This window comes from Amphiprion ocellaris, chromosome 9 (assembly GCF_022539595.1).
Source record: "Amphiprion ocellaris isolate individual 3 ecotype Okinawa chromosome 9, ASM2253959v1, whole genome shotgun sequence".
Lineage (NCBI taxonomy): Eukaryota > Metazoa > Chordata > Actinopteri > Pomacentridae > Amphiprion > Amphiprion ocellaris.
In genome coordinates, this window is record NC_072774.1 from 890,030 (window position 1) to 911,018 (window position 20,989).

Below are 20,989 nucleotides of genomic sequence, written 5' to 3' on the forward strand. Positions count from 1 at the left end.
CTAAAAACCACAGATGTGATCCAATAAATCAACAATTAATTCACATTTAGTTCATGTTTTGTGTAGTAGAAATTAAATATTTTAACACTGGACTGCTTTAACATTTAGTATCTTCAGGTCAAACATTCAAATTTAACTGATAAAGACTTCATCAACAACTTTTAATACTCACCCAGATGCTGCTGCAGCTGCTCAACGTCCAGATTCTAATTTTCAGGTTAAATCTGAAATAAAACTTGTGAAATAAAGAGTTGGAGCAGCAGCTGGTTATCTCTGTTTACCTTTTATTGTTACACAGGAGTTTACTGGCACCGATGCATCGTGGTTTTTCCTTTTGCTACATTTACAGATGATTTATCCATCTTCACCTCACAGTCGACAAAAATAAATAAATACAAAATAAAGACGTTTTCTGAAGGAGGCGGCTCTGGGGGTGAGAGGGAATCGGAGAAACAGCTTCGTTCTGATCCGTTTAGTGTTTAAATGGGAAAAAAAAGAATTTTTTTTTGGCAACTTTGCACTTCAAGAATCCCCAGAAAGCGAAGGCCTACAGACAGACAGAACATGGAAGAAGAACGTCTGGTGGAGAAAGAAGGCAACCCCAGATCTGTCTGAGAACAGGAGGATCAGCAGATACAGTACATGTTGGTGGAGAACTCACCAGAAGGTGGTGGTAATGAGTCCATCCTTCAGCATATTGCAGTGAGAGATTCTACCAGTAGAGGGCACTAGAGAGGGTAAATTCATGCTTTCTGCTTCCACGAGTCTGCAAGACGGAACTTCAGTCGCTCGAAATTTCACAAGCGAGTCAACTGCAAGAACCAGGAAAAGTTTGTTTTTAAGAGATTCTCCATCTTCCATGTCTAAATAATTCATAATTAATCATAGTTGTAATTAAAGTAGTCGCTGCAGGACTTGGGAAGAGCATCGACTGCTTTCCATTGAGCCCAAACAAGGTGAGAAGTTCTAAGATCTCCAGATATCCCGTGCTAATCTAAGTTGGTTTATTTCGCTAATCGGTTAATTATAACAAAAAGCCTCACTAATAATTGGAAAAATGCAACCTTTCTGACATTTTTCCAGTCATGTGAGTTTAGTGTTCACTACGGCAGAACCTATTTAGAAATTAAGCTCAATTTAAAAAAACAAAAAAAAATAACACTACCTCAAAAGCGCGAAAAAAACATTTCAGGCAGTTTTGCTGAATTTTGAATTAATTTTAGGCTCAAAAATGGAAGCGGTTGACTTTAAAAGTTTAGTTTTCATTCTGAGCTCAATTTAAAAACAAAACCTTCAAAGAGCGGGAAAACATCTTTTTGCAAAATCTGGGCAGTTTTTTAAAATTTTGTATTAATTTAAGGCTCAAAAATAGAACTGAAGAGCTTTAACTGCTTTCCATCGAGCCCAAACATGGTGATAAGTTGTAAAATATCCAGATATCCCTTGCTAATCTAAGTAATTTAAGTTGTTTTATTTAGATAATCTGTTAATAACAACAAACTTAATTGGAAAAGTGCAAAATATCTGAAATTTTTTTCAATCACAGCTGATCAGCCACGTAAGTTTCGTGTTCGCTATGGCAGAAATTATTTACAAATTAAGCTTTCCATCGAGCCCAAACATGGTGAGAAGTTCTAAAATCTCCAGCTATCTCATGCTATGTGCTAATTAGGAATAATACCAGTTTTAGTGCTAACCCTAACCCTGTAGTCTGAATTAAGCTCTTATATTGTCTATCTAATGTCCAATACTGGGAAGATTCATAATCAAAAACATTCCTGATAATTATTTTACTATTTTCCTGTTGCGGTCGATTGCGGTTGGATGGATCTACGTAGTCCATGCATGGCCACCGTTGCCCTCGTAGCGTTGTCGCCGTATATGTCGGACATTTGTGAATTCATAGACGACGAAGCTTCCATCTGGCAGACCTCCGTACACTCGCAGACGCTGTCAGTTTAACGCTGGCCTCAGAGTATCGTCAGTCAGAGTAACAGCATTTTCTCCAAAATGCTAAAATTGATAAAGTGCAGTAGACGGTTTAATCTTCCTACCAGCTAAGAAGCCGATTCATCAAACTACGAGTTCAGGAACTGTCAAGCAAAAGAATCTATCACTGGACACAAATCTAAACCGATTCATTATTAGACTTTTACTATTAGATAATGAACGTCCGTTAGTGCTCCTTGTTGTGGACAGCCAATCGCTGATCTCTACTTTGTGCTTCAGATTTAGTCAAAGAGAAAAACTAAAAAGAACCTCAACGACTTCTTCATTGCACCACCGTTCAACAGTTCGGGGTTTCCATGAAAACTCAATGTAGCATTAGAACAGTCAGTTTCATGGAATTTTGCATTAATCTAAGGCTCAAAAATAGAAGCGACTGGCTTCTGAGGAGCTTTGATTGCTTTCCATTGAGCCCAAACATGGTGAGAAGTTCTAAAATCTCCAGATATCCCCTGCTATGTGCTAATCAGGAATAATACCAGTCTTAGCGCTAACCCTAACCCTCTAGTCTGAATTAACCAATAAAAATCAGCCGTTTCCAGCTAGAACAGTCATTCAGAATCTGGACGCCTGGATTCCAGGCGTCCAGATCTGGGTTTTAGATTCATTGGGGGAAAAAACTGCTTTTGACATTTCTAAGCAACCTCAAACCTTTGAACGGAAGTATAAATGCAGTTTTTGCAGTTTATGCAGTCAACAAAGAACACTAACACTTCTCAAATCAGTGCACTAGCGTAACCAGCGACGCCCCCGCTGGTCGACATGCAGTAATGCATACAGTAGCTCGTACAAAAATCAGATCTGAACAAAAGATAAAGAATAAATTAAATCATTTCTATGTGTGTCGTAAACAAATATGCTAACGTCTATTTACAGAAAGTGTACATCGTGATGAGCTGCCTTTGTGATTCCTAAACGGACAGGTGAGACAGGTGTGGCATGCTAACAGCTAACGTCTGATGATGAACAAACTGCTCAGTATTAGTGTTATTAAGGGTTCGTTAACAAGCCTCCAGACTAGTTTCTACTTCGGCTATTGCTCGGACATGTTCAGAAACATGCTAAAGTTAAAGTATCGTCTCGGTAAACTGCTTATTAAAGCGTCTCCGCTAACTTTACGCCTCTTGGCGATAAAAGCGTTGTGGAAATATACAGTAAATGACGTTTTTTCCTCACAGTACCTCAGCAGTGATGTGAACTTAAAACCCAGTGTTTCAATACTGAATTCACATTAACACAAAAAAAGAAAAAGGCATTTTCTAAATCATTTCCACTGCAGGAATCTCAGTTTTTCAGTTTCTGTTGCGGCACAGAATCCAACAAAGAGCAGCAAAACAACAAATACTATTAGTGATGCAGGAAACAGAGAAGTTTATATGCTGGGGGAGAAAACTGCAACCAGAACAGACAAACCGAGCCTTTTGTCTTCTCCAGATTTAACTTTTAGGTCCGTTTATCTCACCTGAAAATGGCACTTAAAGAGATTCTACAGGTGGTTTTTGTTGTTAAGGTCCGAACACGCTCAAAGCTTCAGAAGTTCCTGCAGTGGAAAACCTCATTATTGAACCTAGAATTAACGAGGACTTCATGAGCCACTGCTACCCAGAACAAACAGGAACCACATCCACACCAGAGCAGATCAATTAGCATCTCCAGATTTCCTTCTGAACGTTCATGCTGCTATAAAAGCTGAAATGAGAAGAACTCCTATTGAACATTTGTGGCAAGCTCAATGGTATGAATCATTTTGGACATAAAAAATTATTTTTAGACAGAAGAAAACTGTTGATTGAATAACACTTCGCTATAAATCTAAATTTGACATGAAGCCTTTAGACCAGGGGTGTCCAACATGCGGCCCACGGGCCAAAAGCGGCCCTCCACAGGGTCCAATCCAGTACTTAAAGTGTAAAAATTACAGAGAAGACATTAACTGCAGATTGTAAATTAGTAAAACTATAAATTTAAAATCATTTCTAGACCATGACAAGTTGTTTTGATCAGAAAGTAAAATACTAGATTGTTCATTGTTCTTTTGTGTCTCATTTTTGTAATATTTTGTCTCATTTTTGTCAATTTGTGTCTAGTTGTTGGAATATTTTGTCTAGTTTTCTTTCATCTTGTGTCTCGTTTTTGTCATTTTCTATCTTGTTTTTGCAATATTTTGTCTAGTTTTTGTCAATTTTTTGTCGCTTTGTAACTTTTTAGTCACATTTTTGTCATTTTGGGAATATTTTGTCTTGTTTACATGTGAATATTTTCAGAATGTACTTTTTCTGCACTAAAACAAAGGAACCATTAGGAGTTGTAGTTAGTTATAGGTTATTCTGCTGTGGTTTTACTGGTTTTACTGGTCTGGTCCACTGGAGATCAAACTGGACTGGATGTGGAACCTGGACTAAGATGAGTTTGACTCTCCTGATCTAAGTGGACATCCTGTCTTTATGTATTATTGTGTTGTTTTATTTGTATTATTTTAGGAGTTTTATTCAGTTTTGTCTTTCATTGTTTTACTTCTTCACTTTTGTGCTTTGGAAATATATCGAACTTCTCTGAATTAGTTTCCACCTGAAACAATGTTTTTAAATCCTTCATGAGGATCTGATCATCTCCAGTGTGAATGTGGTCGAAGAGTTTTTACCTGAAGCTGAGTGACAGAACGGCGTGTTAGAAGTTAAGACTGAGTTTAGTGTTTAACAGCGGTAGTGTGAGAACCAGAAGGTCGGGCTAACAGGAAATCCTCGCAGCAGGAAGAGGAGGAGGTTAACGAAACGTCCGAACAGGAAGTTGAGGAGCAGGAATGGAGGAAGACGGGAAGAGGACGAGGCTGAGATCTACGGCTGCTCCTCCTTCTTCTTCAGAGAAATACGCTTCTTCCTGGCGGCGAGCATCTCGTAGAATGGATCCACGCTGACGGCCGACCTGGACAGAAGGCGGAGCGTCAGAGCACACAGGTAAAAGGTACAGGTGTGGTCCAGACGCAGGTAGAAAGCATGAAATTTTGAACAAAATCTAAGCAACTCAAGCACAAAATACAGAAATATGAAGCTGAATATTGAGTCGTTTTTTTTATTATTTACAAATAAATCAACAGCAACAACGACGTTGGCTTTATAGACAATTGGAGCTCTTTCTGGGGAAAACCTGGTCTGATTAGGAGAGACGGCATCCATCCCACTTTGGCTGGTGCAGCTCTCATTTCTAGGAATATGGCTGATTTTATTAGAACTCCTAAAGCATGACAACCCAGAGTTCAGACCAGGATGCAGAGTTGTAGTCTTCCACACCTCTCTGCAGTTTCCTCTCAGCTGTCACCCTCCAGTAAATCACTTAGCTTTGTTGAGACTGTGTCTGTCCCCCGACCACCAAAATTCAATAAATTAAGCAAATCAAAACTAAACAAAAGACATAGTAACCATAAAAATCTAATTAAAATTAATACCACTATTTCAACTGAGCGAAGAAACAGGACAATTAAATGTGGTCTGTTAAATATTAGATCTCTCTCGTCTAAATCTCTGTTAGTAAATGATTTGATAACTGATAACCAGATTGATTTGTTCTGTTTGACTGAAACCTGGTTGCAGCAGGAAGAATATGTTAGTCTAAATGAATCAACTCCTACTAGTCATACTAACTGTCATGTTCCTCGAATCACGGGCCGAGGAGGAGGAGTGGCAGCAATTTACCTCTCTAGCTTAAAAATGAACCAGAGACCTAAACCTAGTTACAGTTCATTTGAAAATCTTACTCTGTCTCTCTCATCCAGATTTAAAAGCTCAGAAACCAGTTTTATTTGTTGTTGTATATCGTCCTCCTGCTCCTTACTCTGAGTTTTTATCTCAATTCTCAGACTTTTTATCTGATTTAGTGCTCAGCTCAGATAAAATCATTATTGTGGGTGACTTCAACATTCATGTTGACGTGGACAGTGACAGCCTTACGACTGCGTTTAATTCAATATTAGACTCAATTGGGTTTTCTCAACATGTAAATAAACCAACTCATAGTTTTAATCATACCCTTGACCTCGTTCTGACTTATGGCATAGAAATCAAACAGTTAACAGTATTTCCCCGGAACCCTCTTCTTTCTGACCATTTTATGGTAACATTTCAATTTACAACAATAGATTGTATAGGAGTTAAGAATAAATATCATTACAGTAGATGTCTGTCTCACAATTCGGTGACTAAATTTAAGGAAATAATACCCTCTCTATTTAGTCCAGCACCACTTACTGATATAATGGAAGGGAAATATTATAATTTTACCCCCACAGAAGTGGATTATATTGTTAATAATGCTGCAGCCTCACTGCGTACAACACTTGATAGTGTTGCACCTGTAAAAAAGAAAGTTCTATCTCAGAGAGGACCTGCTCCTTGGTATAATTCCCAGCTGCGGACTTTAAAGCAGGCGTCCCGAAAGCTGGAAAGGAAGTGGTACTCCACTAATTTAGAGGAAGTTTATGTAGCTTGGAAAAAAAGTCTAGTAATTTATAAAAAAGCTCTTCGTAATGCCAGGACAACATATTATTCATCTTTAATAGAGGACAACAAGAACAACCCCAGGTTTCTCTTCAGCACTGTAGCCAGGCTGACAAAGAGTCAGAGCTCTGTTGAAACTTGTATTCCTTTAGCTTTGAGCAGTAACGACTTCATGAGCTTCTTTACAAATAAAATTATTACGATTAGAGAAAAAATTAATCTGGCCCTTCCTGCAAATGTCACAGATGTATCATCGAGTACAGATACTTTAGAATTGGCTGTAAGACCAGATGGATATTTAGAATTTTTCACCCCCATACATCTCTCTGAACTCATTTCAATAGTTTCTACATCCAAACCATCAACATGTCTTTTAGATCCTGTCCCAACTAGACTGTTCAAAGAGGCTTTACCTTTAATTAATTCCTCAATGTTAGATCTGATTAATCTCTCTCTAGTAACAGGGTATGTACCACAGGCTTTTAAGGTTGCTGTAATCAAACCTTTACTTAAAAAGCCCACTCTAGATCCAGATGTTTTAGCCAACTATAGACCAATTTCCAACCTCCCATTTCTCTCTAAAATTCTGGAAAGAACAGTTGCAAATCAATTATATGAACATTTACAAAGGAATAGCCTGTTTGAAGAGTTTCAGTCAGGCTTCAGAGTGCATCATAGCACAGAAACAGCTCTGGTGAAAGTTACTAATGACCTTCTCATAGCGTCAGATAATGGACTGGTCTCTATACTTATTTTATTGGACCTTAGTGCAGCATTCGATACAATCGACCACAAACTTTTATTACAGCGACTAGAACATTCTATTGGCATTAAAGGGACAGCACTGGACTGGTTTAAATCCTACTTATCAGACAGGTTCCAGTTTGTGCATGTCAACAATGACTCTTCTGAGCATACTAGGGTTAATCATGGAGTTCCTCAGGGTTCTGTCTTAGGACCAATACTGTTCACATTATACATGCTTCCCTTAGGCAACATTATTAGGAAGCACTGTATTAATTTCCATTGTTATGCTGACGACACTCAATTGTATTTATCTATGAAGCCAAATGAAACTAATCAGCTAGCTAGACTGCAAGATTGTCTTAAGGACATAAAGACCTGGATGACCTATAATTTCTTACTACTAAATTCAGACAAGACTGAAGTCATTGTATTTGGCCCCAAACATCTTAGAGAATTGCTTTCAAAGCATATAGTTCCTCTGGATGGCATTACATTGGCCTCCAGTACTACTGTGAGGAACCTCGGCGTTATCTTTGACCAGGACATGTCCTTTAACTCACACATAAAACAAATCTGTAGGACTTCCTTTTTCCACCTGAGAAATATTGTGAAAATCAGGAACATCCTGTCTCGGAGTGATGCAGAAAAACTAGTCCATGCATTTGTTACTTCTAGGCTTGACTACTGTAATTCCTTATTATCAGGTTGTCCCAATAGCTCTCTGAAACATCTACAGCTGATCCAAAACGCTGCAGCCAGAGTACTGACGGGAGTTAGCAAGAGAGATCATATTTCTCCTATATTGGTTTCTCTTCATTGGCTCCCTGTTAAATCTAGAATAGAATTCAAAATCCTTCTTCTGACATATAAAGCTCTTAACAACCAATCTCCATCATATCTTAAAGACCTGATAGTACCATATTATCCTAGCAGAACTCTTCGCTCTCAGACTGCAGGCTTACTTGTTGTTCCTAGAATCTCTAAAAGTAGAATGTGAGGCAGAGCCTCAGTTATCAGCTCCTCTCCTGTGGAACCAGCTCCCAGTTTGGGTTCGGGAGGCGGACACCCTCTCTATTTTTAAGACCAGGCTTAAAACCTTCCTTTTCGACAAAGCTTATAGTTAGGGCTGACTGGGTGACCCTGACGGGGTGAGCTGGTGTTTTCATTTGCAAAACTGACTTCCCCTCTTGACGTCCCTTTAGTTTGCCCCTAGTTATGCTGCTATAGGCCTAGGCTGCTGGGGAACCTCTCTGGATGCACTGAGCCCTTCTCTAACTACCTATGTATTTACTATATATACCATTATTGCATTACATTCACTCTGTTTCTTTCTGTGTCCTTTCTCCGAGTGTCCCTGGTCCCAGAGCTGGATGCTGGATGCTTCAGATGTGTGGCTGTGTTTTATGGTCCTTGTGTCCCACCCCCCACCTCCCTATCTCTACCCCTCTATCTGTATCCCTCTATCTCTATCTCTACCCCTCTATCTCTACCCCTCTACCTCCATCCCTCTATCTCTACCCCTCTACCTCTCTACCTCTAACCCTCTATCTTTAACCCTCTATCTCTACCTTTCTACCTCTTCTGTCCCTCTCAACCCACCCGGCCAGCAGGCAGATGGGTCCCCCCACATTAGAGCCGGGTTCTGCTCGAAGTTTTTTTTCCCTGTTAAAAGGGTGTTTTCCTTGCCACTCTCGCCTTTTGGCTTGCTCTGGGGGTTCAGGCATATGGGTTCTGTAAAGCGTCTCGAGACAATTTGACTGTAATTGGCGCTATATAAATAAAATTGAATTGAATTGAACAATCTATAGAATAAAGAAACAAAACTATTATTAAAAGACAATTATCTGTTTACTTGACTATATTAATGCAGAAACCCTACAGAGTTATTCATTATGGAGATAAAATCTAGAAAAATTCACTAATTTAGAGCATTTTAAAAATAATAATTTATTATTATTTTATTAGATTTGTATTAGTTTAATAACTGTTTAATTGTTTTTTAACACAGAAATCCAAAGCAACAACCCAAACGTGAAATTAAAACATGATTGTGTATCTATGAATCATCAAAATTATGTGAATATATTATTAGTATTAATATTGTAATTATTATTTTAAAATTACAACAAATATTATTATAATAATTATTGTTATGAAAATGGGTTTGAAACCATAATTATTTATCATAAGAACATAAGAACAATAATAATCATTATTACTACGATAAATAACAATTTTATTATTATAATTATAAAAAATGTATTATTATTATTATTATTATTGTTACTGTAATAAAACAACAATTATTACTATTATAAATAATAACAATAATAATTATTATTATTGTGAATATGTTACTATTATTATTATTATTATTATTATTATTATTATTATTATTATTATTATTAATAATAATAATAATAATAATAATAATAATAATAATAATAATAATAATAATAATAATAATAATTTTATTAGTATTATTAAAATCAATAATGATAATAATAATTATCGTTATCATTTATAATAATAAATAAATAATAACGGCATTATTATTTTAAAAAATAATAACAGTTTACCATTATTATAGTTGCTGCTATTATTGTTATGAAAATGGGTTTGAAATCATAATTATTTATTGTAATAATAATAATAAGAAGAAGAAGAAGAAGAATTAGTGTTGTTACTATTAATTTTACAACAATAAATTACAATTTCATTATTATTATAATTACTATTTACTGTAATAACAATAATCGTTCTTATTATTACAGTAAATAATAACAACAATAATACCTATCATTACAATAAATCATAGAGTTTCAGGGCCCATTTTTCATTTAATTCATATTGATGGAGTGACACCTCAGACCACCAGGTGGCGCTTTTTTCATTAAAAATAAATAGACAATAAATGAGCAGAAAGAGAAGCAGCTTCAGGTGATTCTGATCAGTCATCGCTATATTCTGCTCATCTCTTTATTTAACTTTCACCAGCAGCAGCTGTTCAGTCTAAACCAGGTGTGTTTGGTTCCTACTTGATGCTGTGGATCCACTCGTCCTTCTCCTCAGGTGTGGGAGCGGAGATCCGGTAAACCATGTGGTTTCCCTCCACCACCCTCCCATCAGCCTCCGTCTTACAGGCCTTGATCAGCTGGCCGCGGTTGTTGGGGATGTAGAGCTCAAAGCAGTTCTGTTGGCACAAAAGACTTACAATATGTGGACATCAGCATGCAGAAACTACAGAAAAGTTATTACATCTAATTATACAAAAGATCCTCAACAAAAAGACACAAAAATGACACAAAAGGATGCTAAAATGACACAAAAAAATACAATATGTGGACACCAACATGCAGAAATTACAGAAAAAAGTAATTACATCTAAGCAAAGTGTTGAGTAAAAACACAAACTCACAGGTTTTCTGGGGTCTTCTACCTCCCGGATGCTCAGGTTTTCCAAAGGAATGATTCCTCGAGGTTCTTTATCCTGTTGGCGCAACGTTCGGGCTTTTATTTTGAAAAACTGAGAACATTTTCTCAGCTACACCACTTATCTGCTGTTCCACTTCTTCAGACTTCAATGCCGTCTTCTTGTAACGTGTCTTAGTTTGGGTCTGACTTTTTTTACTGGGTTACTGGGTTTTTTACAGGTTAATTTCTGACATTAAAAAAATTCTTTTCAATCCAAATATTCTAAAACTACCACAATTAAATCACAGAATAAGAATAGAAACAAGAGCTTCTCAGAAAGTACCGTCTGTCTAGAACAAAGTGAAAGAATCTCCACCAACACTTACTGTGGTGTATTCAAAGTAATAAAGGCAGTTATCTGTGAGGATGAACCATCGACGTTTCCAGGTTTTAACTCGTCCCCCTGAAACACAGAAACAGAAACCATGAGCGACAGGAAAGCCAAGAAAGGCCAAACTACGGGAAACTACGAGGGATGCACGGGCAGAAAATGTTACAATTACAAAATAAATATCTTTTATGAGCTCATTTTAGTAGTTTTCTTGTTTTCTCCAAATGAATGTGAATATGTGTAGTGTTTTATCTGCAGCTCCCAGCATGCAGCGGTGCAGAAATAATCTAAAAAAAACTAGTGCACGAGGAAATCAGGTATGTTATAAAAACAAAAATAACAAGCTTTTCCTGAACAGTGGCTTGTCAAGGTAACTTTTGAGACTTTGGAAGCAGGAAAGCAACTGATAACTCCTCCTCTGAATGGATGTACAGCCGAGCTAAAATGACAAAAAAACTCACACACAAGACGCTAAAAGGACATAAAAAGATCCTAAACTGGAACAAAAAGACAGGAAACTGACACAAAAAAGATGCAAAAATGACACAAAAAGGTGCTAAAATGGAACAAAAAGGCACAAAACTGACACAGAAATGGCATAAAAAATGCTAAAAGAAAAAGATGCTAAAATTACAAGAAAATGACACAAAGACAAAATTGACACAGAAATGATGCACAAAGATGCTAAAATGACACAAAAAGATACTAAAACAACACAAAAAATAACAAAAAGCACACAAAAACAGTATGAAAATGACACAAAAAGATACTAAAATGGCACAAAAACAACAAATGTAATCCAGTCAGAGGAGGAGCTACCAGAGGCTTTCCTGCTTCCAGAGTCATTGTGTTGTTAACACCCTGAGGTTGTTGTTTTCATTGTTTACTTCAGCTGCTTGTTATTGTTTGTTCAACATGGTGGACTTCCACAGCTGCTTCAGGGCTCCAACCGCTAGAGTAAATGTTTTTGACCTTTTGTTTACATCCTGTCGTCACACAGGTTTCGGAGTGAGTCAATAATCAGCACAATTAATCAATAGTGGATTAGATTTAGTTAAGGAAAGCATCCCTGTTAGATACGCCACCAGGATACTTCATGCCATCTGAGTCAACCCTAGTTTGTCTTAAGCACCTGAGTTCTGGTTGGAGGTCATTAACCTCCTCAGAAGTCTTTGTTGTGGTGCCCCTTTACTAGCTAAACTCCAATAATGCTCTCTGCTTTAACTGTAGTCTGAGTGACGCCTCCTCTGGTCTCTACAGGATTAAACAGGAGGGGCTCCACCTGGTGGACCAACCAGGAACTACAGCTGATCTTCGTTACTTAAAGTCTGTCTAGGGACAAATTTCTGTTTGTAAAAACACTAGTTTTTGACGTTGACATTATTTCTTCTTAGGTTGCCTGCATCAGTTAGAATAATAACTCTGCAGGGTCTCTGCCTTAAATGTCCAGTAAATAAATAATCTGTCTTCCAGTTGAATTTTTAACCTTTTTGGTTGTTGCTTTTGATTTTTTGAGTAAAAAGGTAAAAAAAAGTCTTAATATTCCAGTTTAATATTTCTGTGTTTTGTGCTTATGGCTGGACCGTACCAATACACACTGAGGGAGTGTTTGTGTCGTCACAAGGATGGTTTTGGATACTGTTCCGTGAGCTTATATCACATGTATGTTCCTGGTTTTCATGTGCACAGGTTTAAAGACTGATTAATTATCAGCAGAAATCCCACAGCGTGCATCCCCAGATCCTTCTCTACAATCTACCAAAACAAAACTAAACTACACAACATGTTTTCTACAGGTTTTCTTTAAAAACACTCCGTGAGTACATACCTCCTGGGAAAAGAAGCAGCAGCAGGAGAGGATGGAAATCGCAGGAAGAAGCAGAGACAGAAGGAACCAGAGGATTTAGAGACAAACAGAGAGACATGGAGGAGGAAGAGAAGGAGAGATTTCATATTAGTGACACAGATCTGAGGCCCCGCCATGCAGAAGAACATATCAGACATCCATCGGTGAAAGTGTGGCTGTAACGTCTGGACGCCACGACGGCGATAACTCCAGTGGAGGCGGAGAGGCAGGAGGTTTAATCACAGCACAAAGAACAGAAATCACTTCTCGATAATGAACGAGACTTCATCTCACCCAGCTTCAGCAGCCAGCCCTCTCTGTCGGGGTTGAAGAAGGTGTGCGTCAGGTCATTGCCATCGTCCTCGGGGATCTTGAAAGGCTCGTTTTTGATGCTTTCATACAGATTCTGAAAGAGAAAAGACAGAAGAATAAGCAAAAAAAAATGCCTCAGAACGAAAGCAGACAGCAGAGTGCAGCCGGTCGTACTCTGAGCAGCTCCTCTGGCAGGTCGCCACCCTCGTTGATGCCTCGGTTCATGGAGATGAATCGATCAACGCCAGGTTTGTCCCTCACGTTGGGATTGTGGAGGCTGGTGTTCAGCATGATGATGGCGAAGGACAGAACATAACACGTGTCTGGGGACAGGAAAGACACCAGAAATGATCAATACAAGGACAAGAAGTTAAAGAAGTTCAGCTTTAATTTGGTCACAGCCTCTTCTATTAGCTAGTTTTGCCCAAATCACAAGAAGGAAGGAGGGAAGGAAGGAAGGAATGCCAACAATGACTAAAATAAATGTCTAAAATAACTTGTAAAACAAGTTGAAATTTGTCCAAAACTACTTTAATTGTAGTGAATGACTTCAAAGTTTTCTATAATGAATTGAAACTTGTGCTCAGTGACTGTAAATGTGTCCTAAATTACTGAAAAATCATCCAAACTGATTCAGACTTTATCCATTACGAGTAAATATTTGTCCACAAAGACTTGAAACCTGTTCAAAACTACTCAAAACTTCTCCAAACATGTTAAAAATGCTCCAGAATTAGTTAAATCTGGTCCCAAACGACTCTAAAGAAGTCCCAGAAAACCCTGAACAAGTCCCAAGAAACTCAGAGTTTGTTCAAAATGAATGATTTGGAGCTTCACTGTGAAGTTCTGCTCCTAGATTCAGTCTCTCAGAAAACAATGAGTCTCTTTAAACTGTGTTTATAAGAATCTAAAACCTGCCAAGAAACTAAACGCAGCTCCAACAATCTGAGGAAATAACAGCAGGCGGTTTAATGTTTACTGAAGGTTCCTCTGAGGAGCTCATTTCTGGTCAGAGCTCTGGTGGTTCACACCTTCTGGGAGCTCCGGTTTTAACGGGAAGAACCCAGAAAGAGCTGTTTTTGGAGTGTGATTGGCTGGAAGTGTGGTGTGAGTGAGTTTACCGGTGCTCTGGAAGACGCCGGGGTTGCAGTGGCAGTATCTCTGAGCGAAGGCCTCCATCATCCTGTCGATCTTCTGGGCTTCTCCAGGCAAACGGAAGCTCCACAGGAACTGCCTGCAGGAACCAAACCGAGCCGCAGTTTCACAACGTTTTCATTCTCAGACCTGAGGCGGGACTTTCCACGGTTGGTCGGGTTCTGTTTAGTGCAGGGGTGCCAAACATGCAGGCCGCGGGCCACAAGCGGCACTCCAAAGGGTCCAAAGCAGGCCCTCCAGAGGGTCTAAACCGGCTCTCCAGAGGGTCTAAACCGGCCCTCCAGAGGGTCTAAACCAGCCCTCCAGAGGGTCCAAAGCAGGCCCTCCAGAGGGTCTAAACCAGCCCTCCAGAGGGTCTAAACCAGCCCTCCAGAGGGTCTAAAACCAGCCCTCCAGAGGGTCCAAAACAGGCCCTGCAGAGGGTCTAAAACCTTTTGTCATTTTTTGTCTAGTTCTTGTCTAATTTTTTGTCTCTTGTTTTGTTTTGTGTCGTTTGTCTCATTTTTTGTCATTTTGTTTCTTGTTTTTGTCTTTTTTTGTGGTTTTGATCCTCCAGTAAAACCTCTCTGGTTCAGTTCCAGGTGACTAAATGTTGTGTTCCTTTGTAGACACTCTGTGATCTGGAAGTTGTAATGTGCAAATGATAAACTGAGGATGAATATTGATGAAAGTGAACTTATTTTATGAAGAAATTTCTGGTTGTTCGTGATGTTTAGTAAAAAGATAATTTCTTAAATGTGAACATTTCTGCACTATAACAGAGGAACATTAGGAGTTGTGGTTATTTATAGGTTATTCTGCTGTGGTTTTACTGGTCCGGTCCACTGGAGATCAGACTGGACTGGATGTGGAACCTGGACTAAGATGATTCTGACTCCTCTGGTTTCGTGGATCTGATTGAGGATTTAAAGAGAAGAACAGCAGAGAGGACGGCTTACCTGAGGGCCTGGACGAGGTTGAGATCAGTGAACTCGTGGAGGTCGACGAAGGCCTGCAGGACTTTGATGTTGAAGTCGTCTCTGCAGAAAAAAGAGGTCACAGCTCATAGAAAACACTAAGAATAACTTTAGCTCTCTTAGAAAAATAGAGCTTACAGACAAAGCAAAAAAGGAGGAAACCTCGGCAGACTATCAAACAAAACAAGCCCAGACAGGAAGACAAAAGACCAGAGGGGCCAGAGGGGAGAAATGGAGCAGAAGATTTACCAAATAAATCCAGAAATTAACACCAGATAAAATCACATCAATCAAACTAAGGATAAAGGACAAGTGGAATAAATAAAAAAATAAGGCCACAACAATAAAAACAAGGCTATAAGTAATACTAACAACAATAATAGTAAATAAATAAAATAAATATACAAGTAAGGAAAGTATAAAACAGAGTAAAATGAATAAAGATATCTGTGAGATTTGAGATTGAGATATCAGATATTTTTAGAGTTCAATTCTTTTATAAATCTGCCCATTGTCCCGCTTCCATCAGGTTTATTCTCTCATTAAATGTGTTTGAACAACATGTGAGGAACTATTAAAGATAAAAACCTGAAAGTTTCCGCTACCTCTATCCCTCTACCTCTACCCCTCTATCTCTACCTCTCTACCTCTTCTGTCCCTCTCAACCCACCCGGCCAGCAGCAGATGGTTCCCCCACATTAGAGCCGGGTTCTGCTCGAGGTTTTTTTCCCTGTTAAAGGGTGTTTTCCTGCCACTGTCTCCTTAGGGCTGCTCTGGGGGTCAGGCATATGGGTTCTGTAAAGCATCTTGAGACAATTTGACTGTAATTGGCACTATATAAATAAAATTGAACTGAAAAATTGAATTATCTCTTATTTCTCATCATGTCATTGATCCAGAATCTGGAATATTGGACAGTAGATCAATAATCTCTGATTATGGAGGAGATGAAATATGGAAAAACAGGTTTCATGTCATTTTAGTCCTTGTGGACGAGTTCTGAGTCATTTAAGGTCCATTTTGTGCTGTTCTATTCACAGATTTAGTGTCATTTTGGTAACTTTTTCTGTAAATATGGACAGAAATTTCAGAAGTATATTTTATAAAAATCTATCTTCTAATAGTTTTATAAATATCCAGATTTTATGCTCTAAAAATTTCAGCGATTATTGATCTACTGTCCAATATTCCAGATTCTGGATCAATGACATGATGAGAAATAAGAGAAAATCTTTCAGGTTTTTATCTTTAACTCAGATTTAATGAGAAAATAGACCAGATGGAAGTTTTTAAAAATAAATCTCAGAAAATATTTGATATATGAAGGTAAAACTGCTGATATCTTTAAAACTATCCATATTTTATTGTATAAAAATTTCAAGTAGATCAGAGATGTTTAAGCAGAATCCTCTGATGATTTAAGGTGGAATAAATCCACCGTTTTCGACCGTCAGACGTCTGAAGCTGTACCTTTCTCCCAGATAATCTCCGATGGCCGTCTTGTTGAGTCCTTCTCCTTTGTATAAGAACTGAGCGATGTCCTCTGGTGTGTGTCTGAGCAGCTCGTTCTCCACCAGAAACACGATTCCCTGCAGAAAACACAAACACTCGGTCACCAAGACGCAGCAGAGAAACACTGAGACTCACAAAATATTCAGAGGATTATCACCTTCTTTGGGTCCATGTTGAACTTCTTCCTCCCCATTGCCACATGTCGGCTTTTCTGTAGAGTTTTACTGCAAAGTGGACAAAACATTCCTCAGTACATCCATCCAAAAACATGAGACACACGACAAGTCAGACAAAAAAGGACAAAAAACAAGACAAAATATTACAAAAATGAGACCCAAAACGACAAAAATGAGAAAAAAATGACTAGAAATGAGACCGACACAAAAACAAAAGACAAAAACATTACAAAGCGACAACAAAATAGACAAAAATGAGACAAAAAAATGACAAAAAAAAGGAACAAAATGACAAAAATAGACAAAAACACAAGAGAGACAAAAAAGAAACATAAAACGACAAAAACAAGAAACAAAACGACAAAAACAAGACAGAATATTACAAAAATGAGACAAAACGACAAAAATGAGACCAATGACACGAAACAAAACAAAAAAAGACAAAAAATTAGACAAAAACATCTAATTTATTATAATTATATAATAATTTATACAATTTATTACATTTCAGTCAATGTGAACAATTTATAATGTGAGTTGAAATATGAAGAAATATGTTGGATTGACGGGTGATTTTTAAAAAAATAAATCTCTGAAAGTATTTGATTTATTCAGCTCAAATTTCAGAAGTATTTTTATAAATATCCAGATTTTGAAAATTTTTTTAAAAAATTTCAGTTCTTCCTTGCTTTTACTTAATTTACTGAAAAATCATCCAAAATGTCTCAATTTATTTAAAATTAGAAAAAATTGTACACATTGACTGAATTGTAATAAATTAAATTGGATCAAATTTTCCAAAACTATTCAGAAGTTCTCCACAATCTGTTAAATTGTCCAAAATTGGATTAAAAATGGTCTATAGTGACTAAAGAAGTATCCAAAATTAGACCAAAAATGATCAAAATTGACTTAAAAATTGACCAAAATCACTCAAATAATCTAAAATAAGTTAAAATAATAAATAAATAAGTTTAAAAAAACTATAAATCACAAGTTGAAATATAAAAATATTACTGTGATTTAGGCGTTTCCTCTGCATTCAGAGTAGACTGTGGTCCTGATGTTCTCCTACCTGCCCTCTGTGCTGGTCTCCAGACCCTCCACCTCCAGGATGGCTTCCCTCAGCTCCTCCCTCAGCCTCTGGATCTCCTGCAGCAGGACGCCCTTCCTCCGCCGGATGTCCTCCAGCTCCGAGCGCTCCTCTGGGCTCAGGTCTACTGGGACTGCAGGGGAAGAGGAGAAGAACGAGGAGAAGAATGAGGCCACCATGCTGCAGTTGCAGATAGAACGTTTGGCCTTAACCCTCCTGTTATCTTCATTTACGGGCACCAAAAAATACAGTTTCCTTGTCTGAAAAAAATCCAAAATTTCAGCAAAAAAATCCCCCAAATTTCTGAAAATTTGCAAAACCTTCAGGAAGCAAATTCCAATAATTCCTTAAAAGTTGTTTTTAAAAAATCCCCCAATTTTGGCAAGAAAATTCTTGTAACTGTTTTCAAAAAATGATTAAAAATCTTCCAAAAAAAATCCTAAAAATATCTAAAGTGATTCCCTATATATCAGTTACTTTCGGCCCTATTTGCAAATTTAATGCAATAAAATTCAATCTGCAGCTTCAACAATCAACAAGTTGTGCACATTGCGGCTGTTTTGCTCTTACAGGAAGGTGAACATGCACATTTCAAGCCTGGACTATTCTGCACAGAGACACGGATTTGGTTTTAGAGCTGATCTGAGAGCAGCTCGTTGGTGTTTTGACTCTGCAGAGTTAACAGCTGCTCCACACCGGCAGCACCACGCCCACAGCTGGATCTGACTCACAAACACAGCGGCTCCACCGCCAACTGCGCTAATTACAGCCTTTCAATCAGATCATTCGTGTTTTATGAGCTCTGTGTGACCTGGAGGCAGGTTCAGGTGTTTAATGTCCGGCGGCGTTAGCTGGAAAGTTTAGCCCCGAGCAGTCACACAATCAATATTTATGCTAAGCTAACAAGCTCTTACCGGTCCTTTTAACACAAATATAATAAATATGAGCACCCGTGTTTCTCAGAAAACCCTCCACAGAGGGTTTACGGTGAATAATTTAAATGTAAGTACCGATTAAGAGGCTGAGTGTGTCACACCTGAGCTAACAGTGTGGGCAACAGACAGAGCTAGCCGCAGTTACCAATTTGCCCCAGTTAGCTGTTAGCCGCAGCTAGCCGGAGCTAATCTGTAGTCCCACTTACTGTAGTCCAGGTCGTCCATCTTAGGCGCTTTACTTTTAGGCATAAATAGCTCAGAGTCGACGGTCATCCACTGTCAGAAAAAAGCGGATATATGTGTGGATATATCCTCAGAAGCAGAGCAAGAAAACAGCAGCCGGAGTGTCGAAATGTTTGAGGCCGAGACAAAGAAGCCGGAAGCGCCGCCTGGCCGGACAGAGGTCAGCGGGATTTCACAATAAAAGCACCAAACCGACCTGGAGACAGTCAGACTGAGGAATGGAGACAGAACCAGGATCAGAATCAGAACCAGAACCTGAACCAGAGTCAGAACCAGGACTTATCCCCAGAAAACATTTAAAGCATGCATTTAAAGAGCTGATAAAATAAATCTTTAATATGTTCAGATTGTTATTATTATTATTATTATTATTATTATTATTATTATTATTATTATTATTATTATTATTATTATTATTATTATTATTATTATTATTATTATTATTATTATTATTAGTATTATTGTTATTATGTTATCATCATTGTTATTATCATTGTTATTATTATTAGCATTATTATTAATATTATTATGATTATTATCATTATTGTTATTATTATTAGTGCACATTCTAAAGATACCAAAATAAATAACTGCTAATGTGAATCTTCCATTAAATTATTTATTTGTTTGCTGAATTAAAAGTTATTTAAAAAATATCAATATTAATAATCATAATTACATACATGGTGCAGGCAGATGGTCGGAGAGCGAAGACGAAGTTTGGACCTGAAATCTGAGACTTTTAATTTGACAAAAACATCAATAAATGAGTTCTTTATTCAGTCTGATTAAAATATCTATATCTTAACCTGATAAATATTAATAAGCTTATTTCTGAGGGCTTTAATCCACGATTGAACTCAGATAAACTTTAATTCCTACTTTTGTATTTAAAAAAAACTAACATAATAAAATAAAAATAGACAAATTTAGATTTCGGGTTATTCATAAAAATTTCAGGACTATAAGACTTTTGAATATTTTATTAACTACAGAATAAATGTCTGCAGTGCAAAATCTGAAATATCAATCTAGAATTTAATCTAAATATTTACATTTAATGATAAAATTTTAAGTCTTTTAGGACAATTTTAAAGTCATTTAAGGCAAGTTTCAAAGCATTTTAAAACAGTTTTTACCTCATTTATGACACATCTTAAGTTACTTTAGGCAATTCTGAGTCCCTTTCAACAATCTTTTGAGTCATTCTGGACAGGATTCCAGTCATTCTGGGCAATTTTAAATCCTTTGGGACAATTCTGAGTCATTTGGGACAATTTTCAAAGCATTTTAAACAGTTTTTAACTCATTTATGACACATTTTAAGTTACTTTAGGGGATTTGGAGTCATTTTCAACAATTTTTAAGTCTTTTTGGGCAATATCATTTTTGGCAGTTTTTAATTAATTTTAGACACGTTTTAAGACATTTTGGACAAGCTTTGAGTCATTTTGCCCAATTTTAAGTCCTTTCTTAACTCATTTGACATGTTACTTTAGTCAATTTGCAGCCTTCTCCAACAATTTTTGAGTCAGTGAGTCATATTGGACAGAATTCCAGTCATTCTGGGCATTTTGAAGTCATTTTGCACGATTGAATCCTTTAGGACAATTTTTAAGTCATTTTAAACATCCATCCATCCATTATCTATACACCACTTAATCCTCACTAGGGTCATGGGGGGGCTGGAGTCTATCCCAGCTGACTCAGGT

At 37.5% G+C, this 20,989-nt stretch overlaps 1 protein-coding gene across 1 annotated transcript; it reads right to left on the reverse strand.

Moving 5' to 3' along the window:
• Positions 1–264: 264 nt before the first annotated feature.
• Positions 265–19,453, reverse strand: cyth2 (cytohesin 2). Its single transcript, XM_023279481.3, has 12 exons — positions 19,241–19,453; positions 18,082–18,232; positions 16,988–17,054; positions 16,789–16,907; positions 15,301–15,381; positions 14,329–14,441; positions 13,382–13,530; positions 13,190–13,301; positions 11,045–11,121; positions 10,663–10,734; positions 10,283–10,437; positions 265–4,929 (listed from the first exon to the last, which is right to left on the reverse strand). The coding sequence occupies exons 1-12, from the start codon at positions 19,305–19,307 to the stop codon at positions 4,842–4,844; spliced, it is 1,251 nt and encodes a 416-aa protein (XP_023135249.1). The 5' UTR covers positions 19,308–19,453; the 3' UTR covers positions 265–4,841.
• Between the last annotated feature and the right edge of the window lie 1,536 nt (positions 19,454–20,989).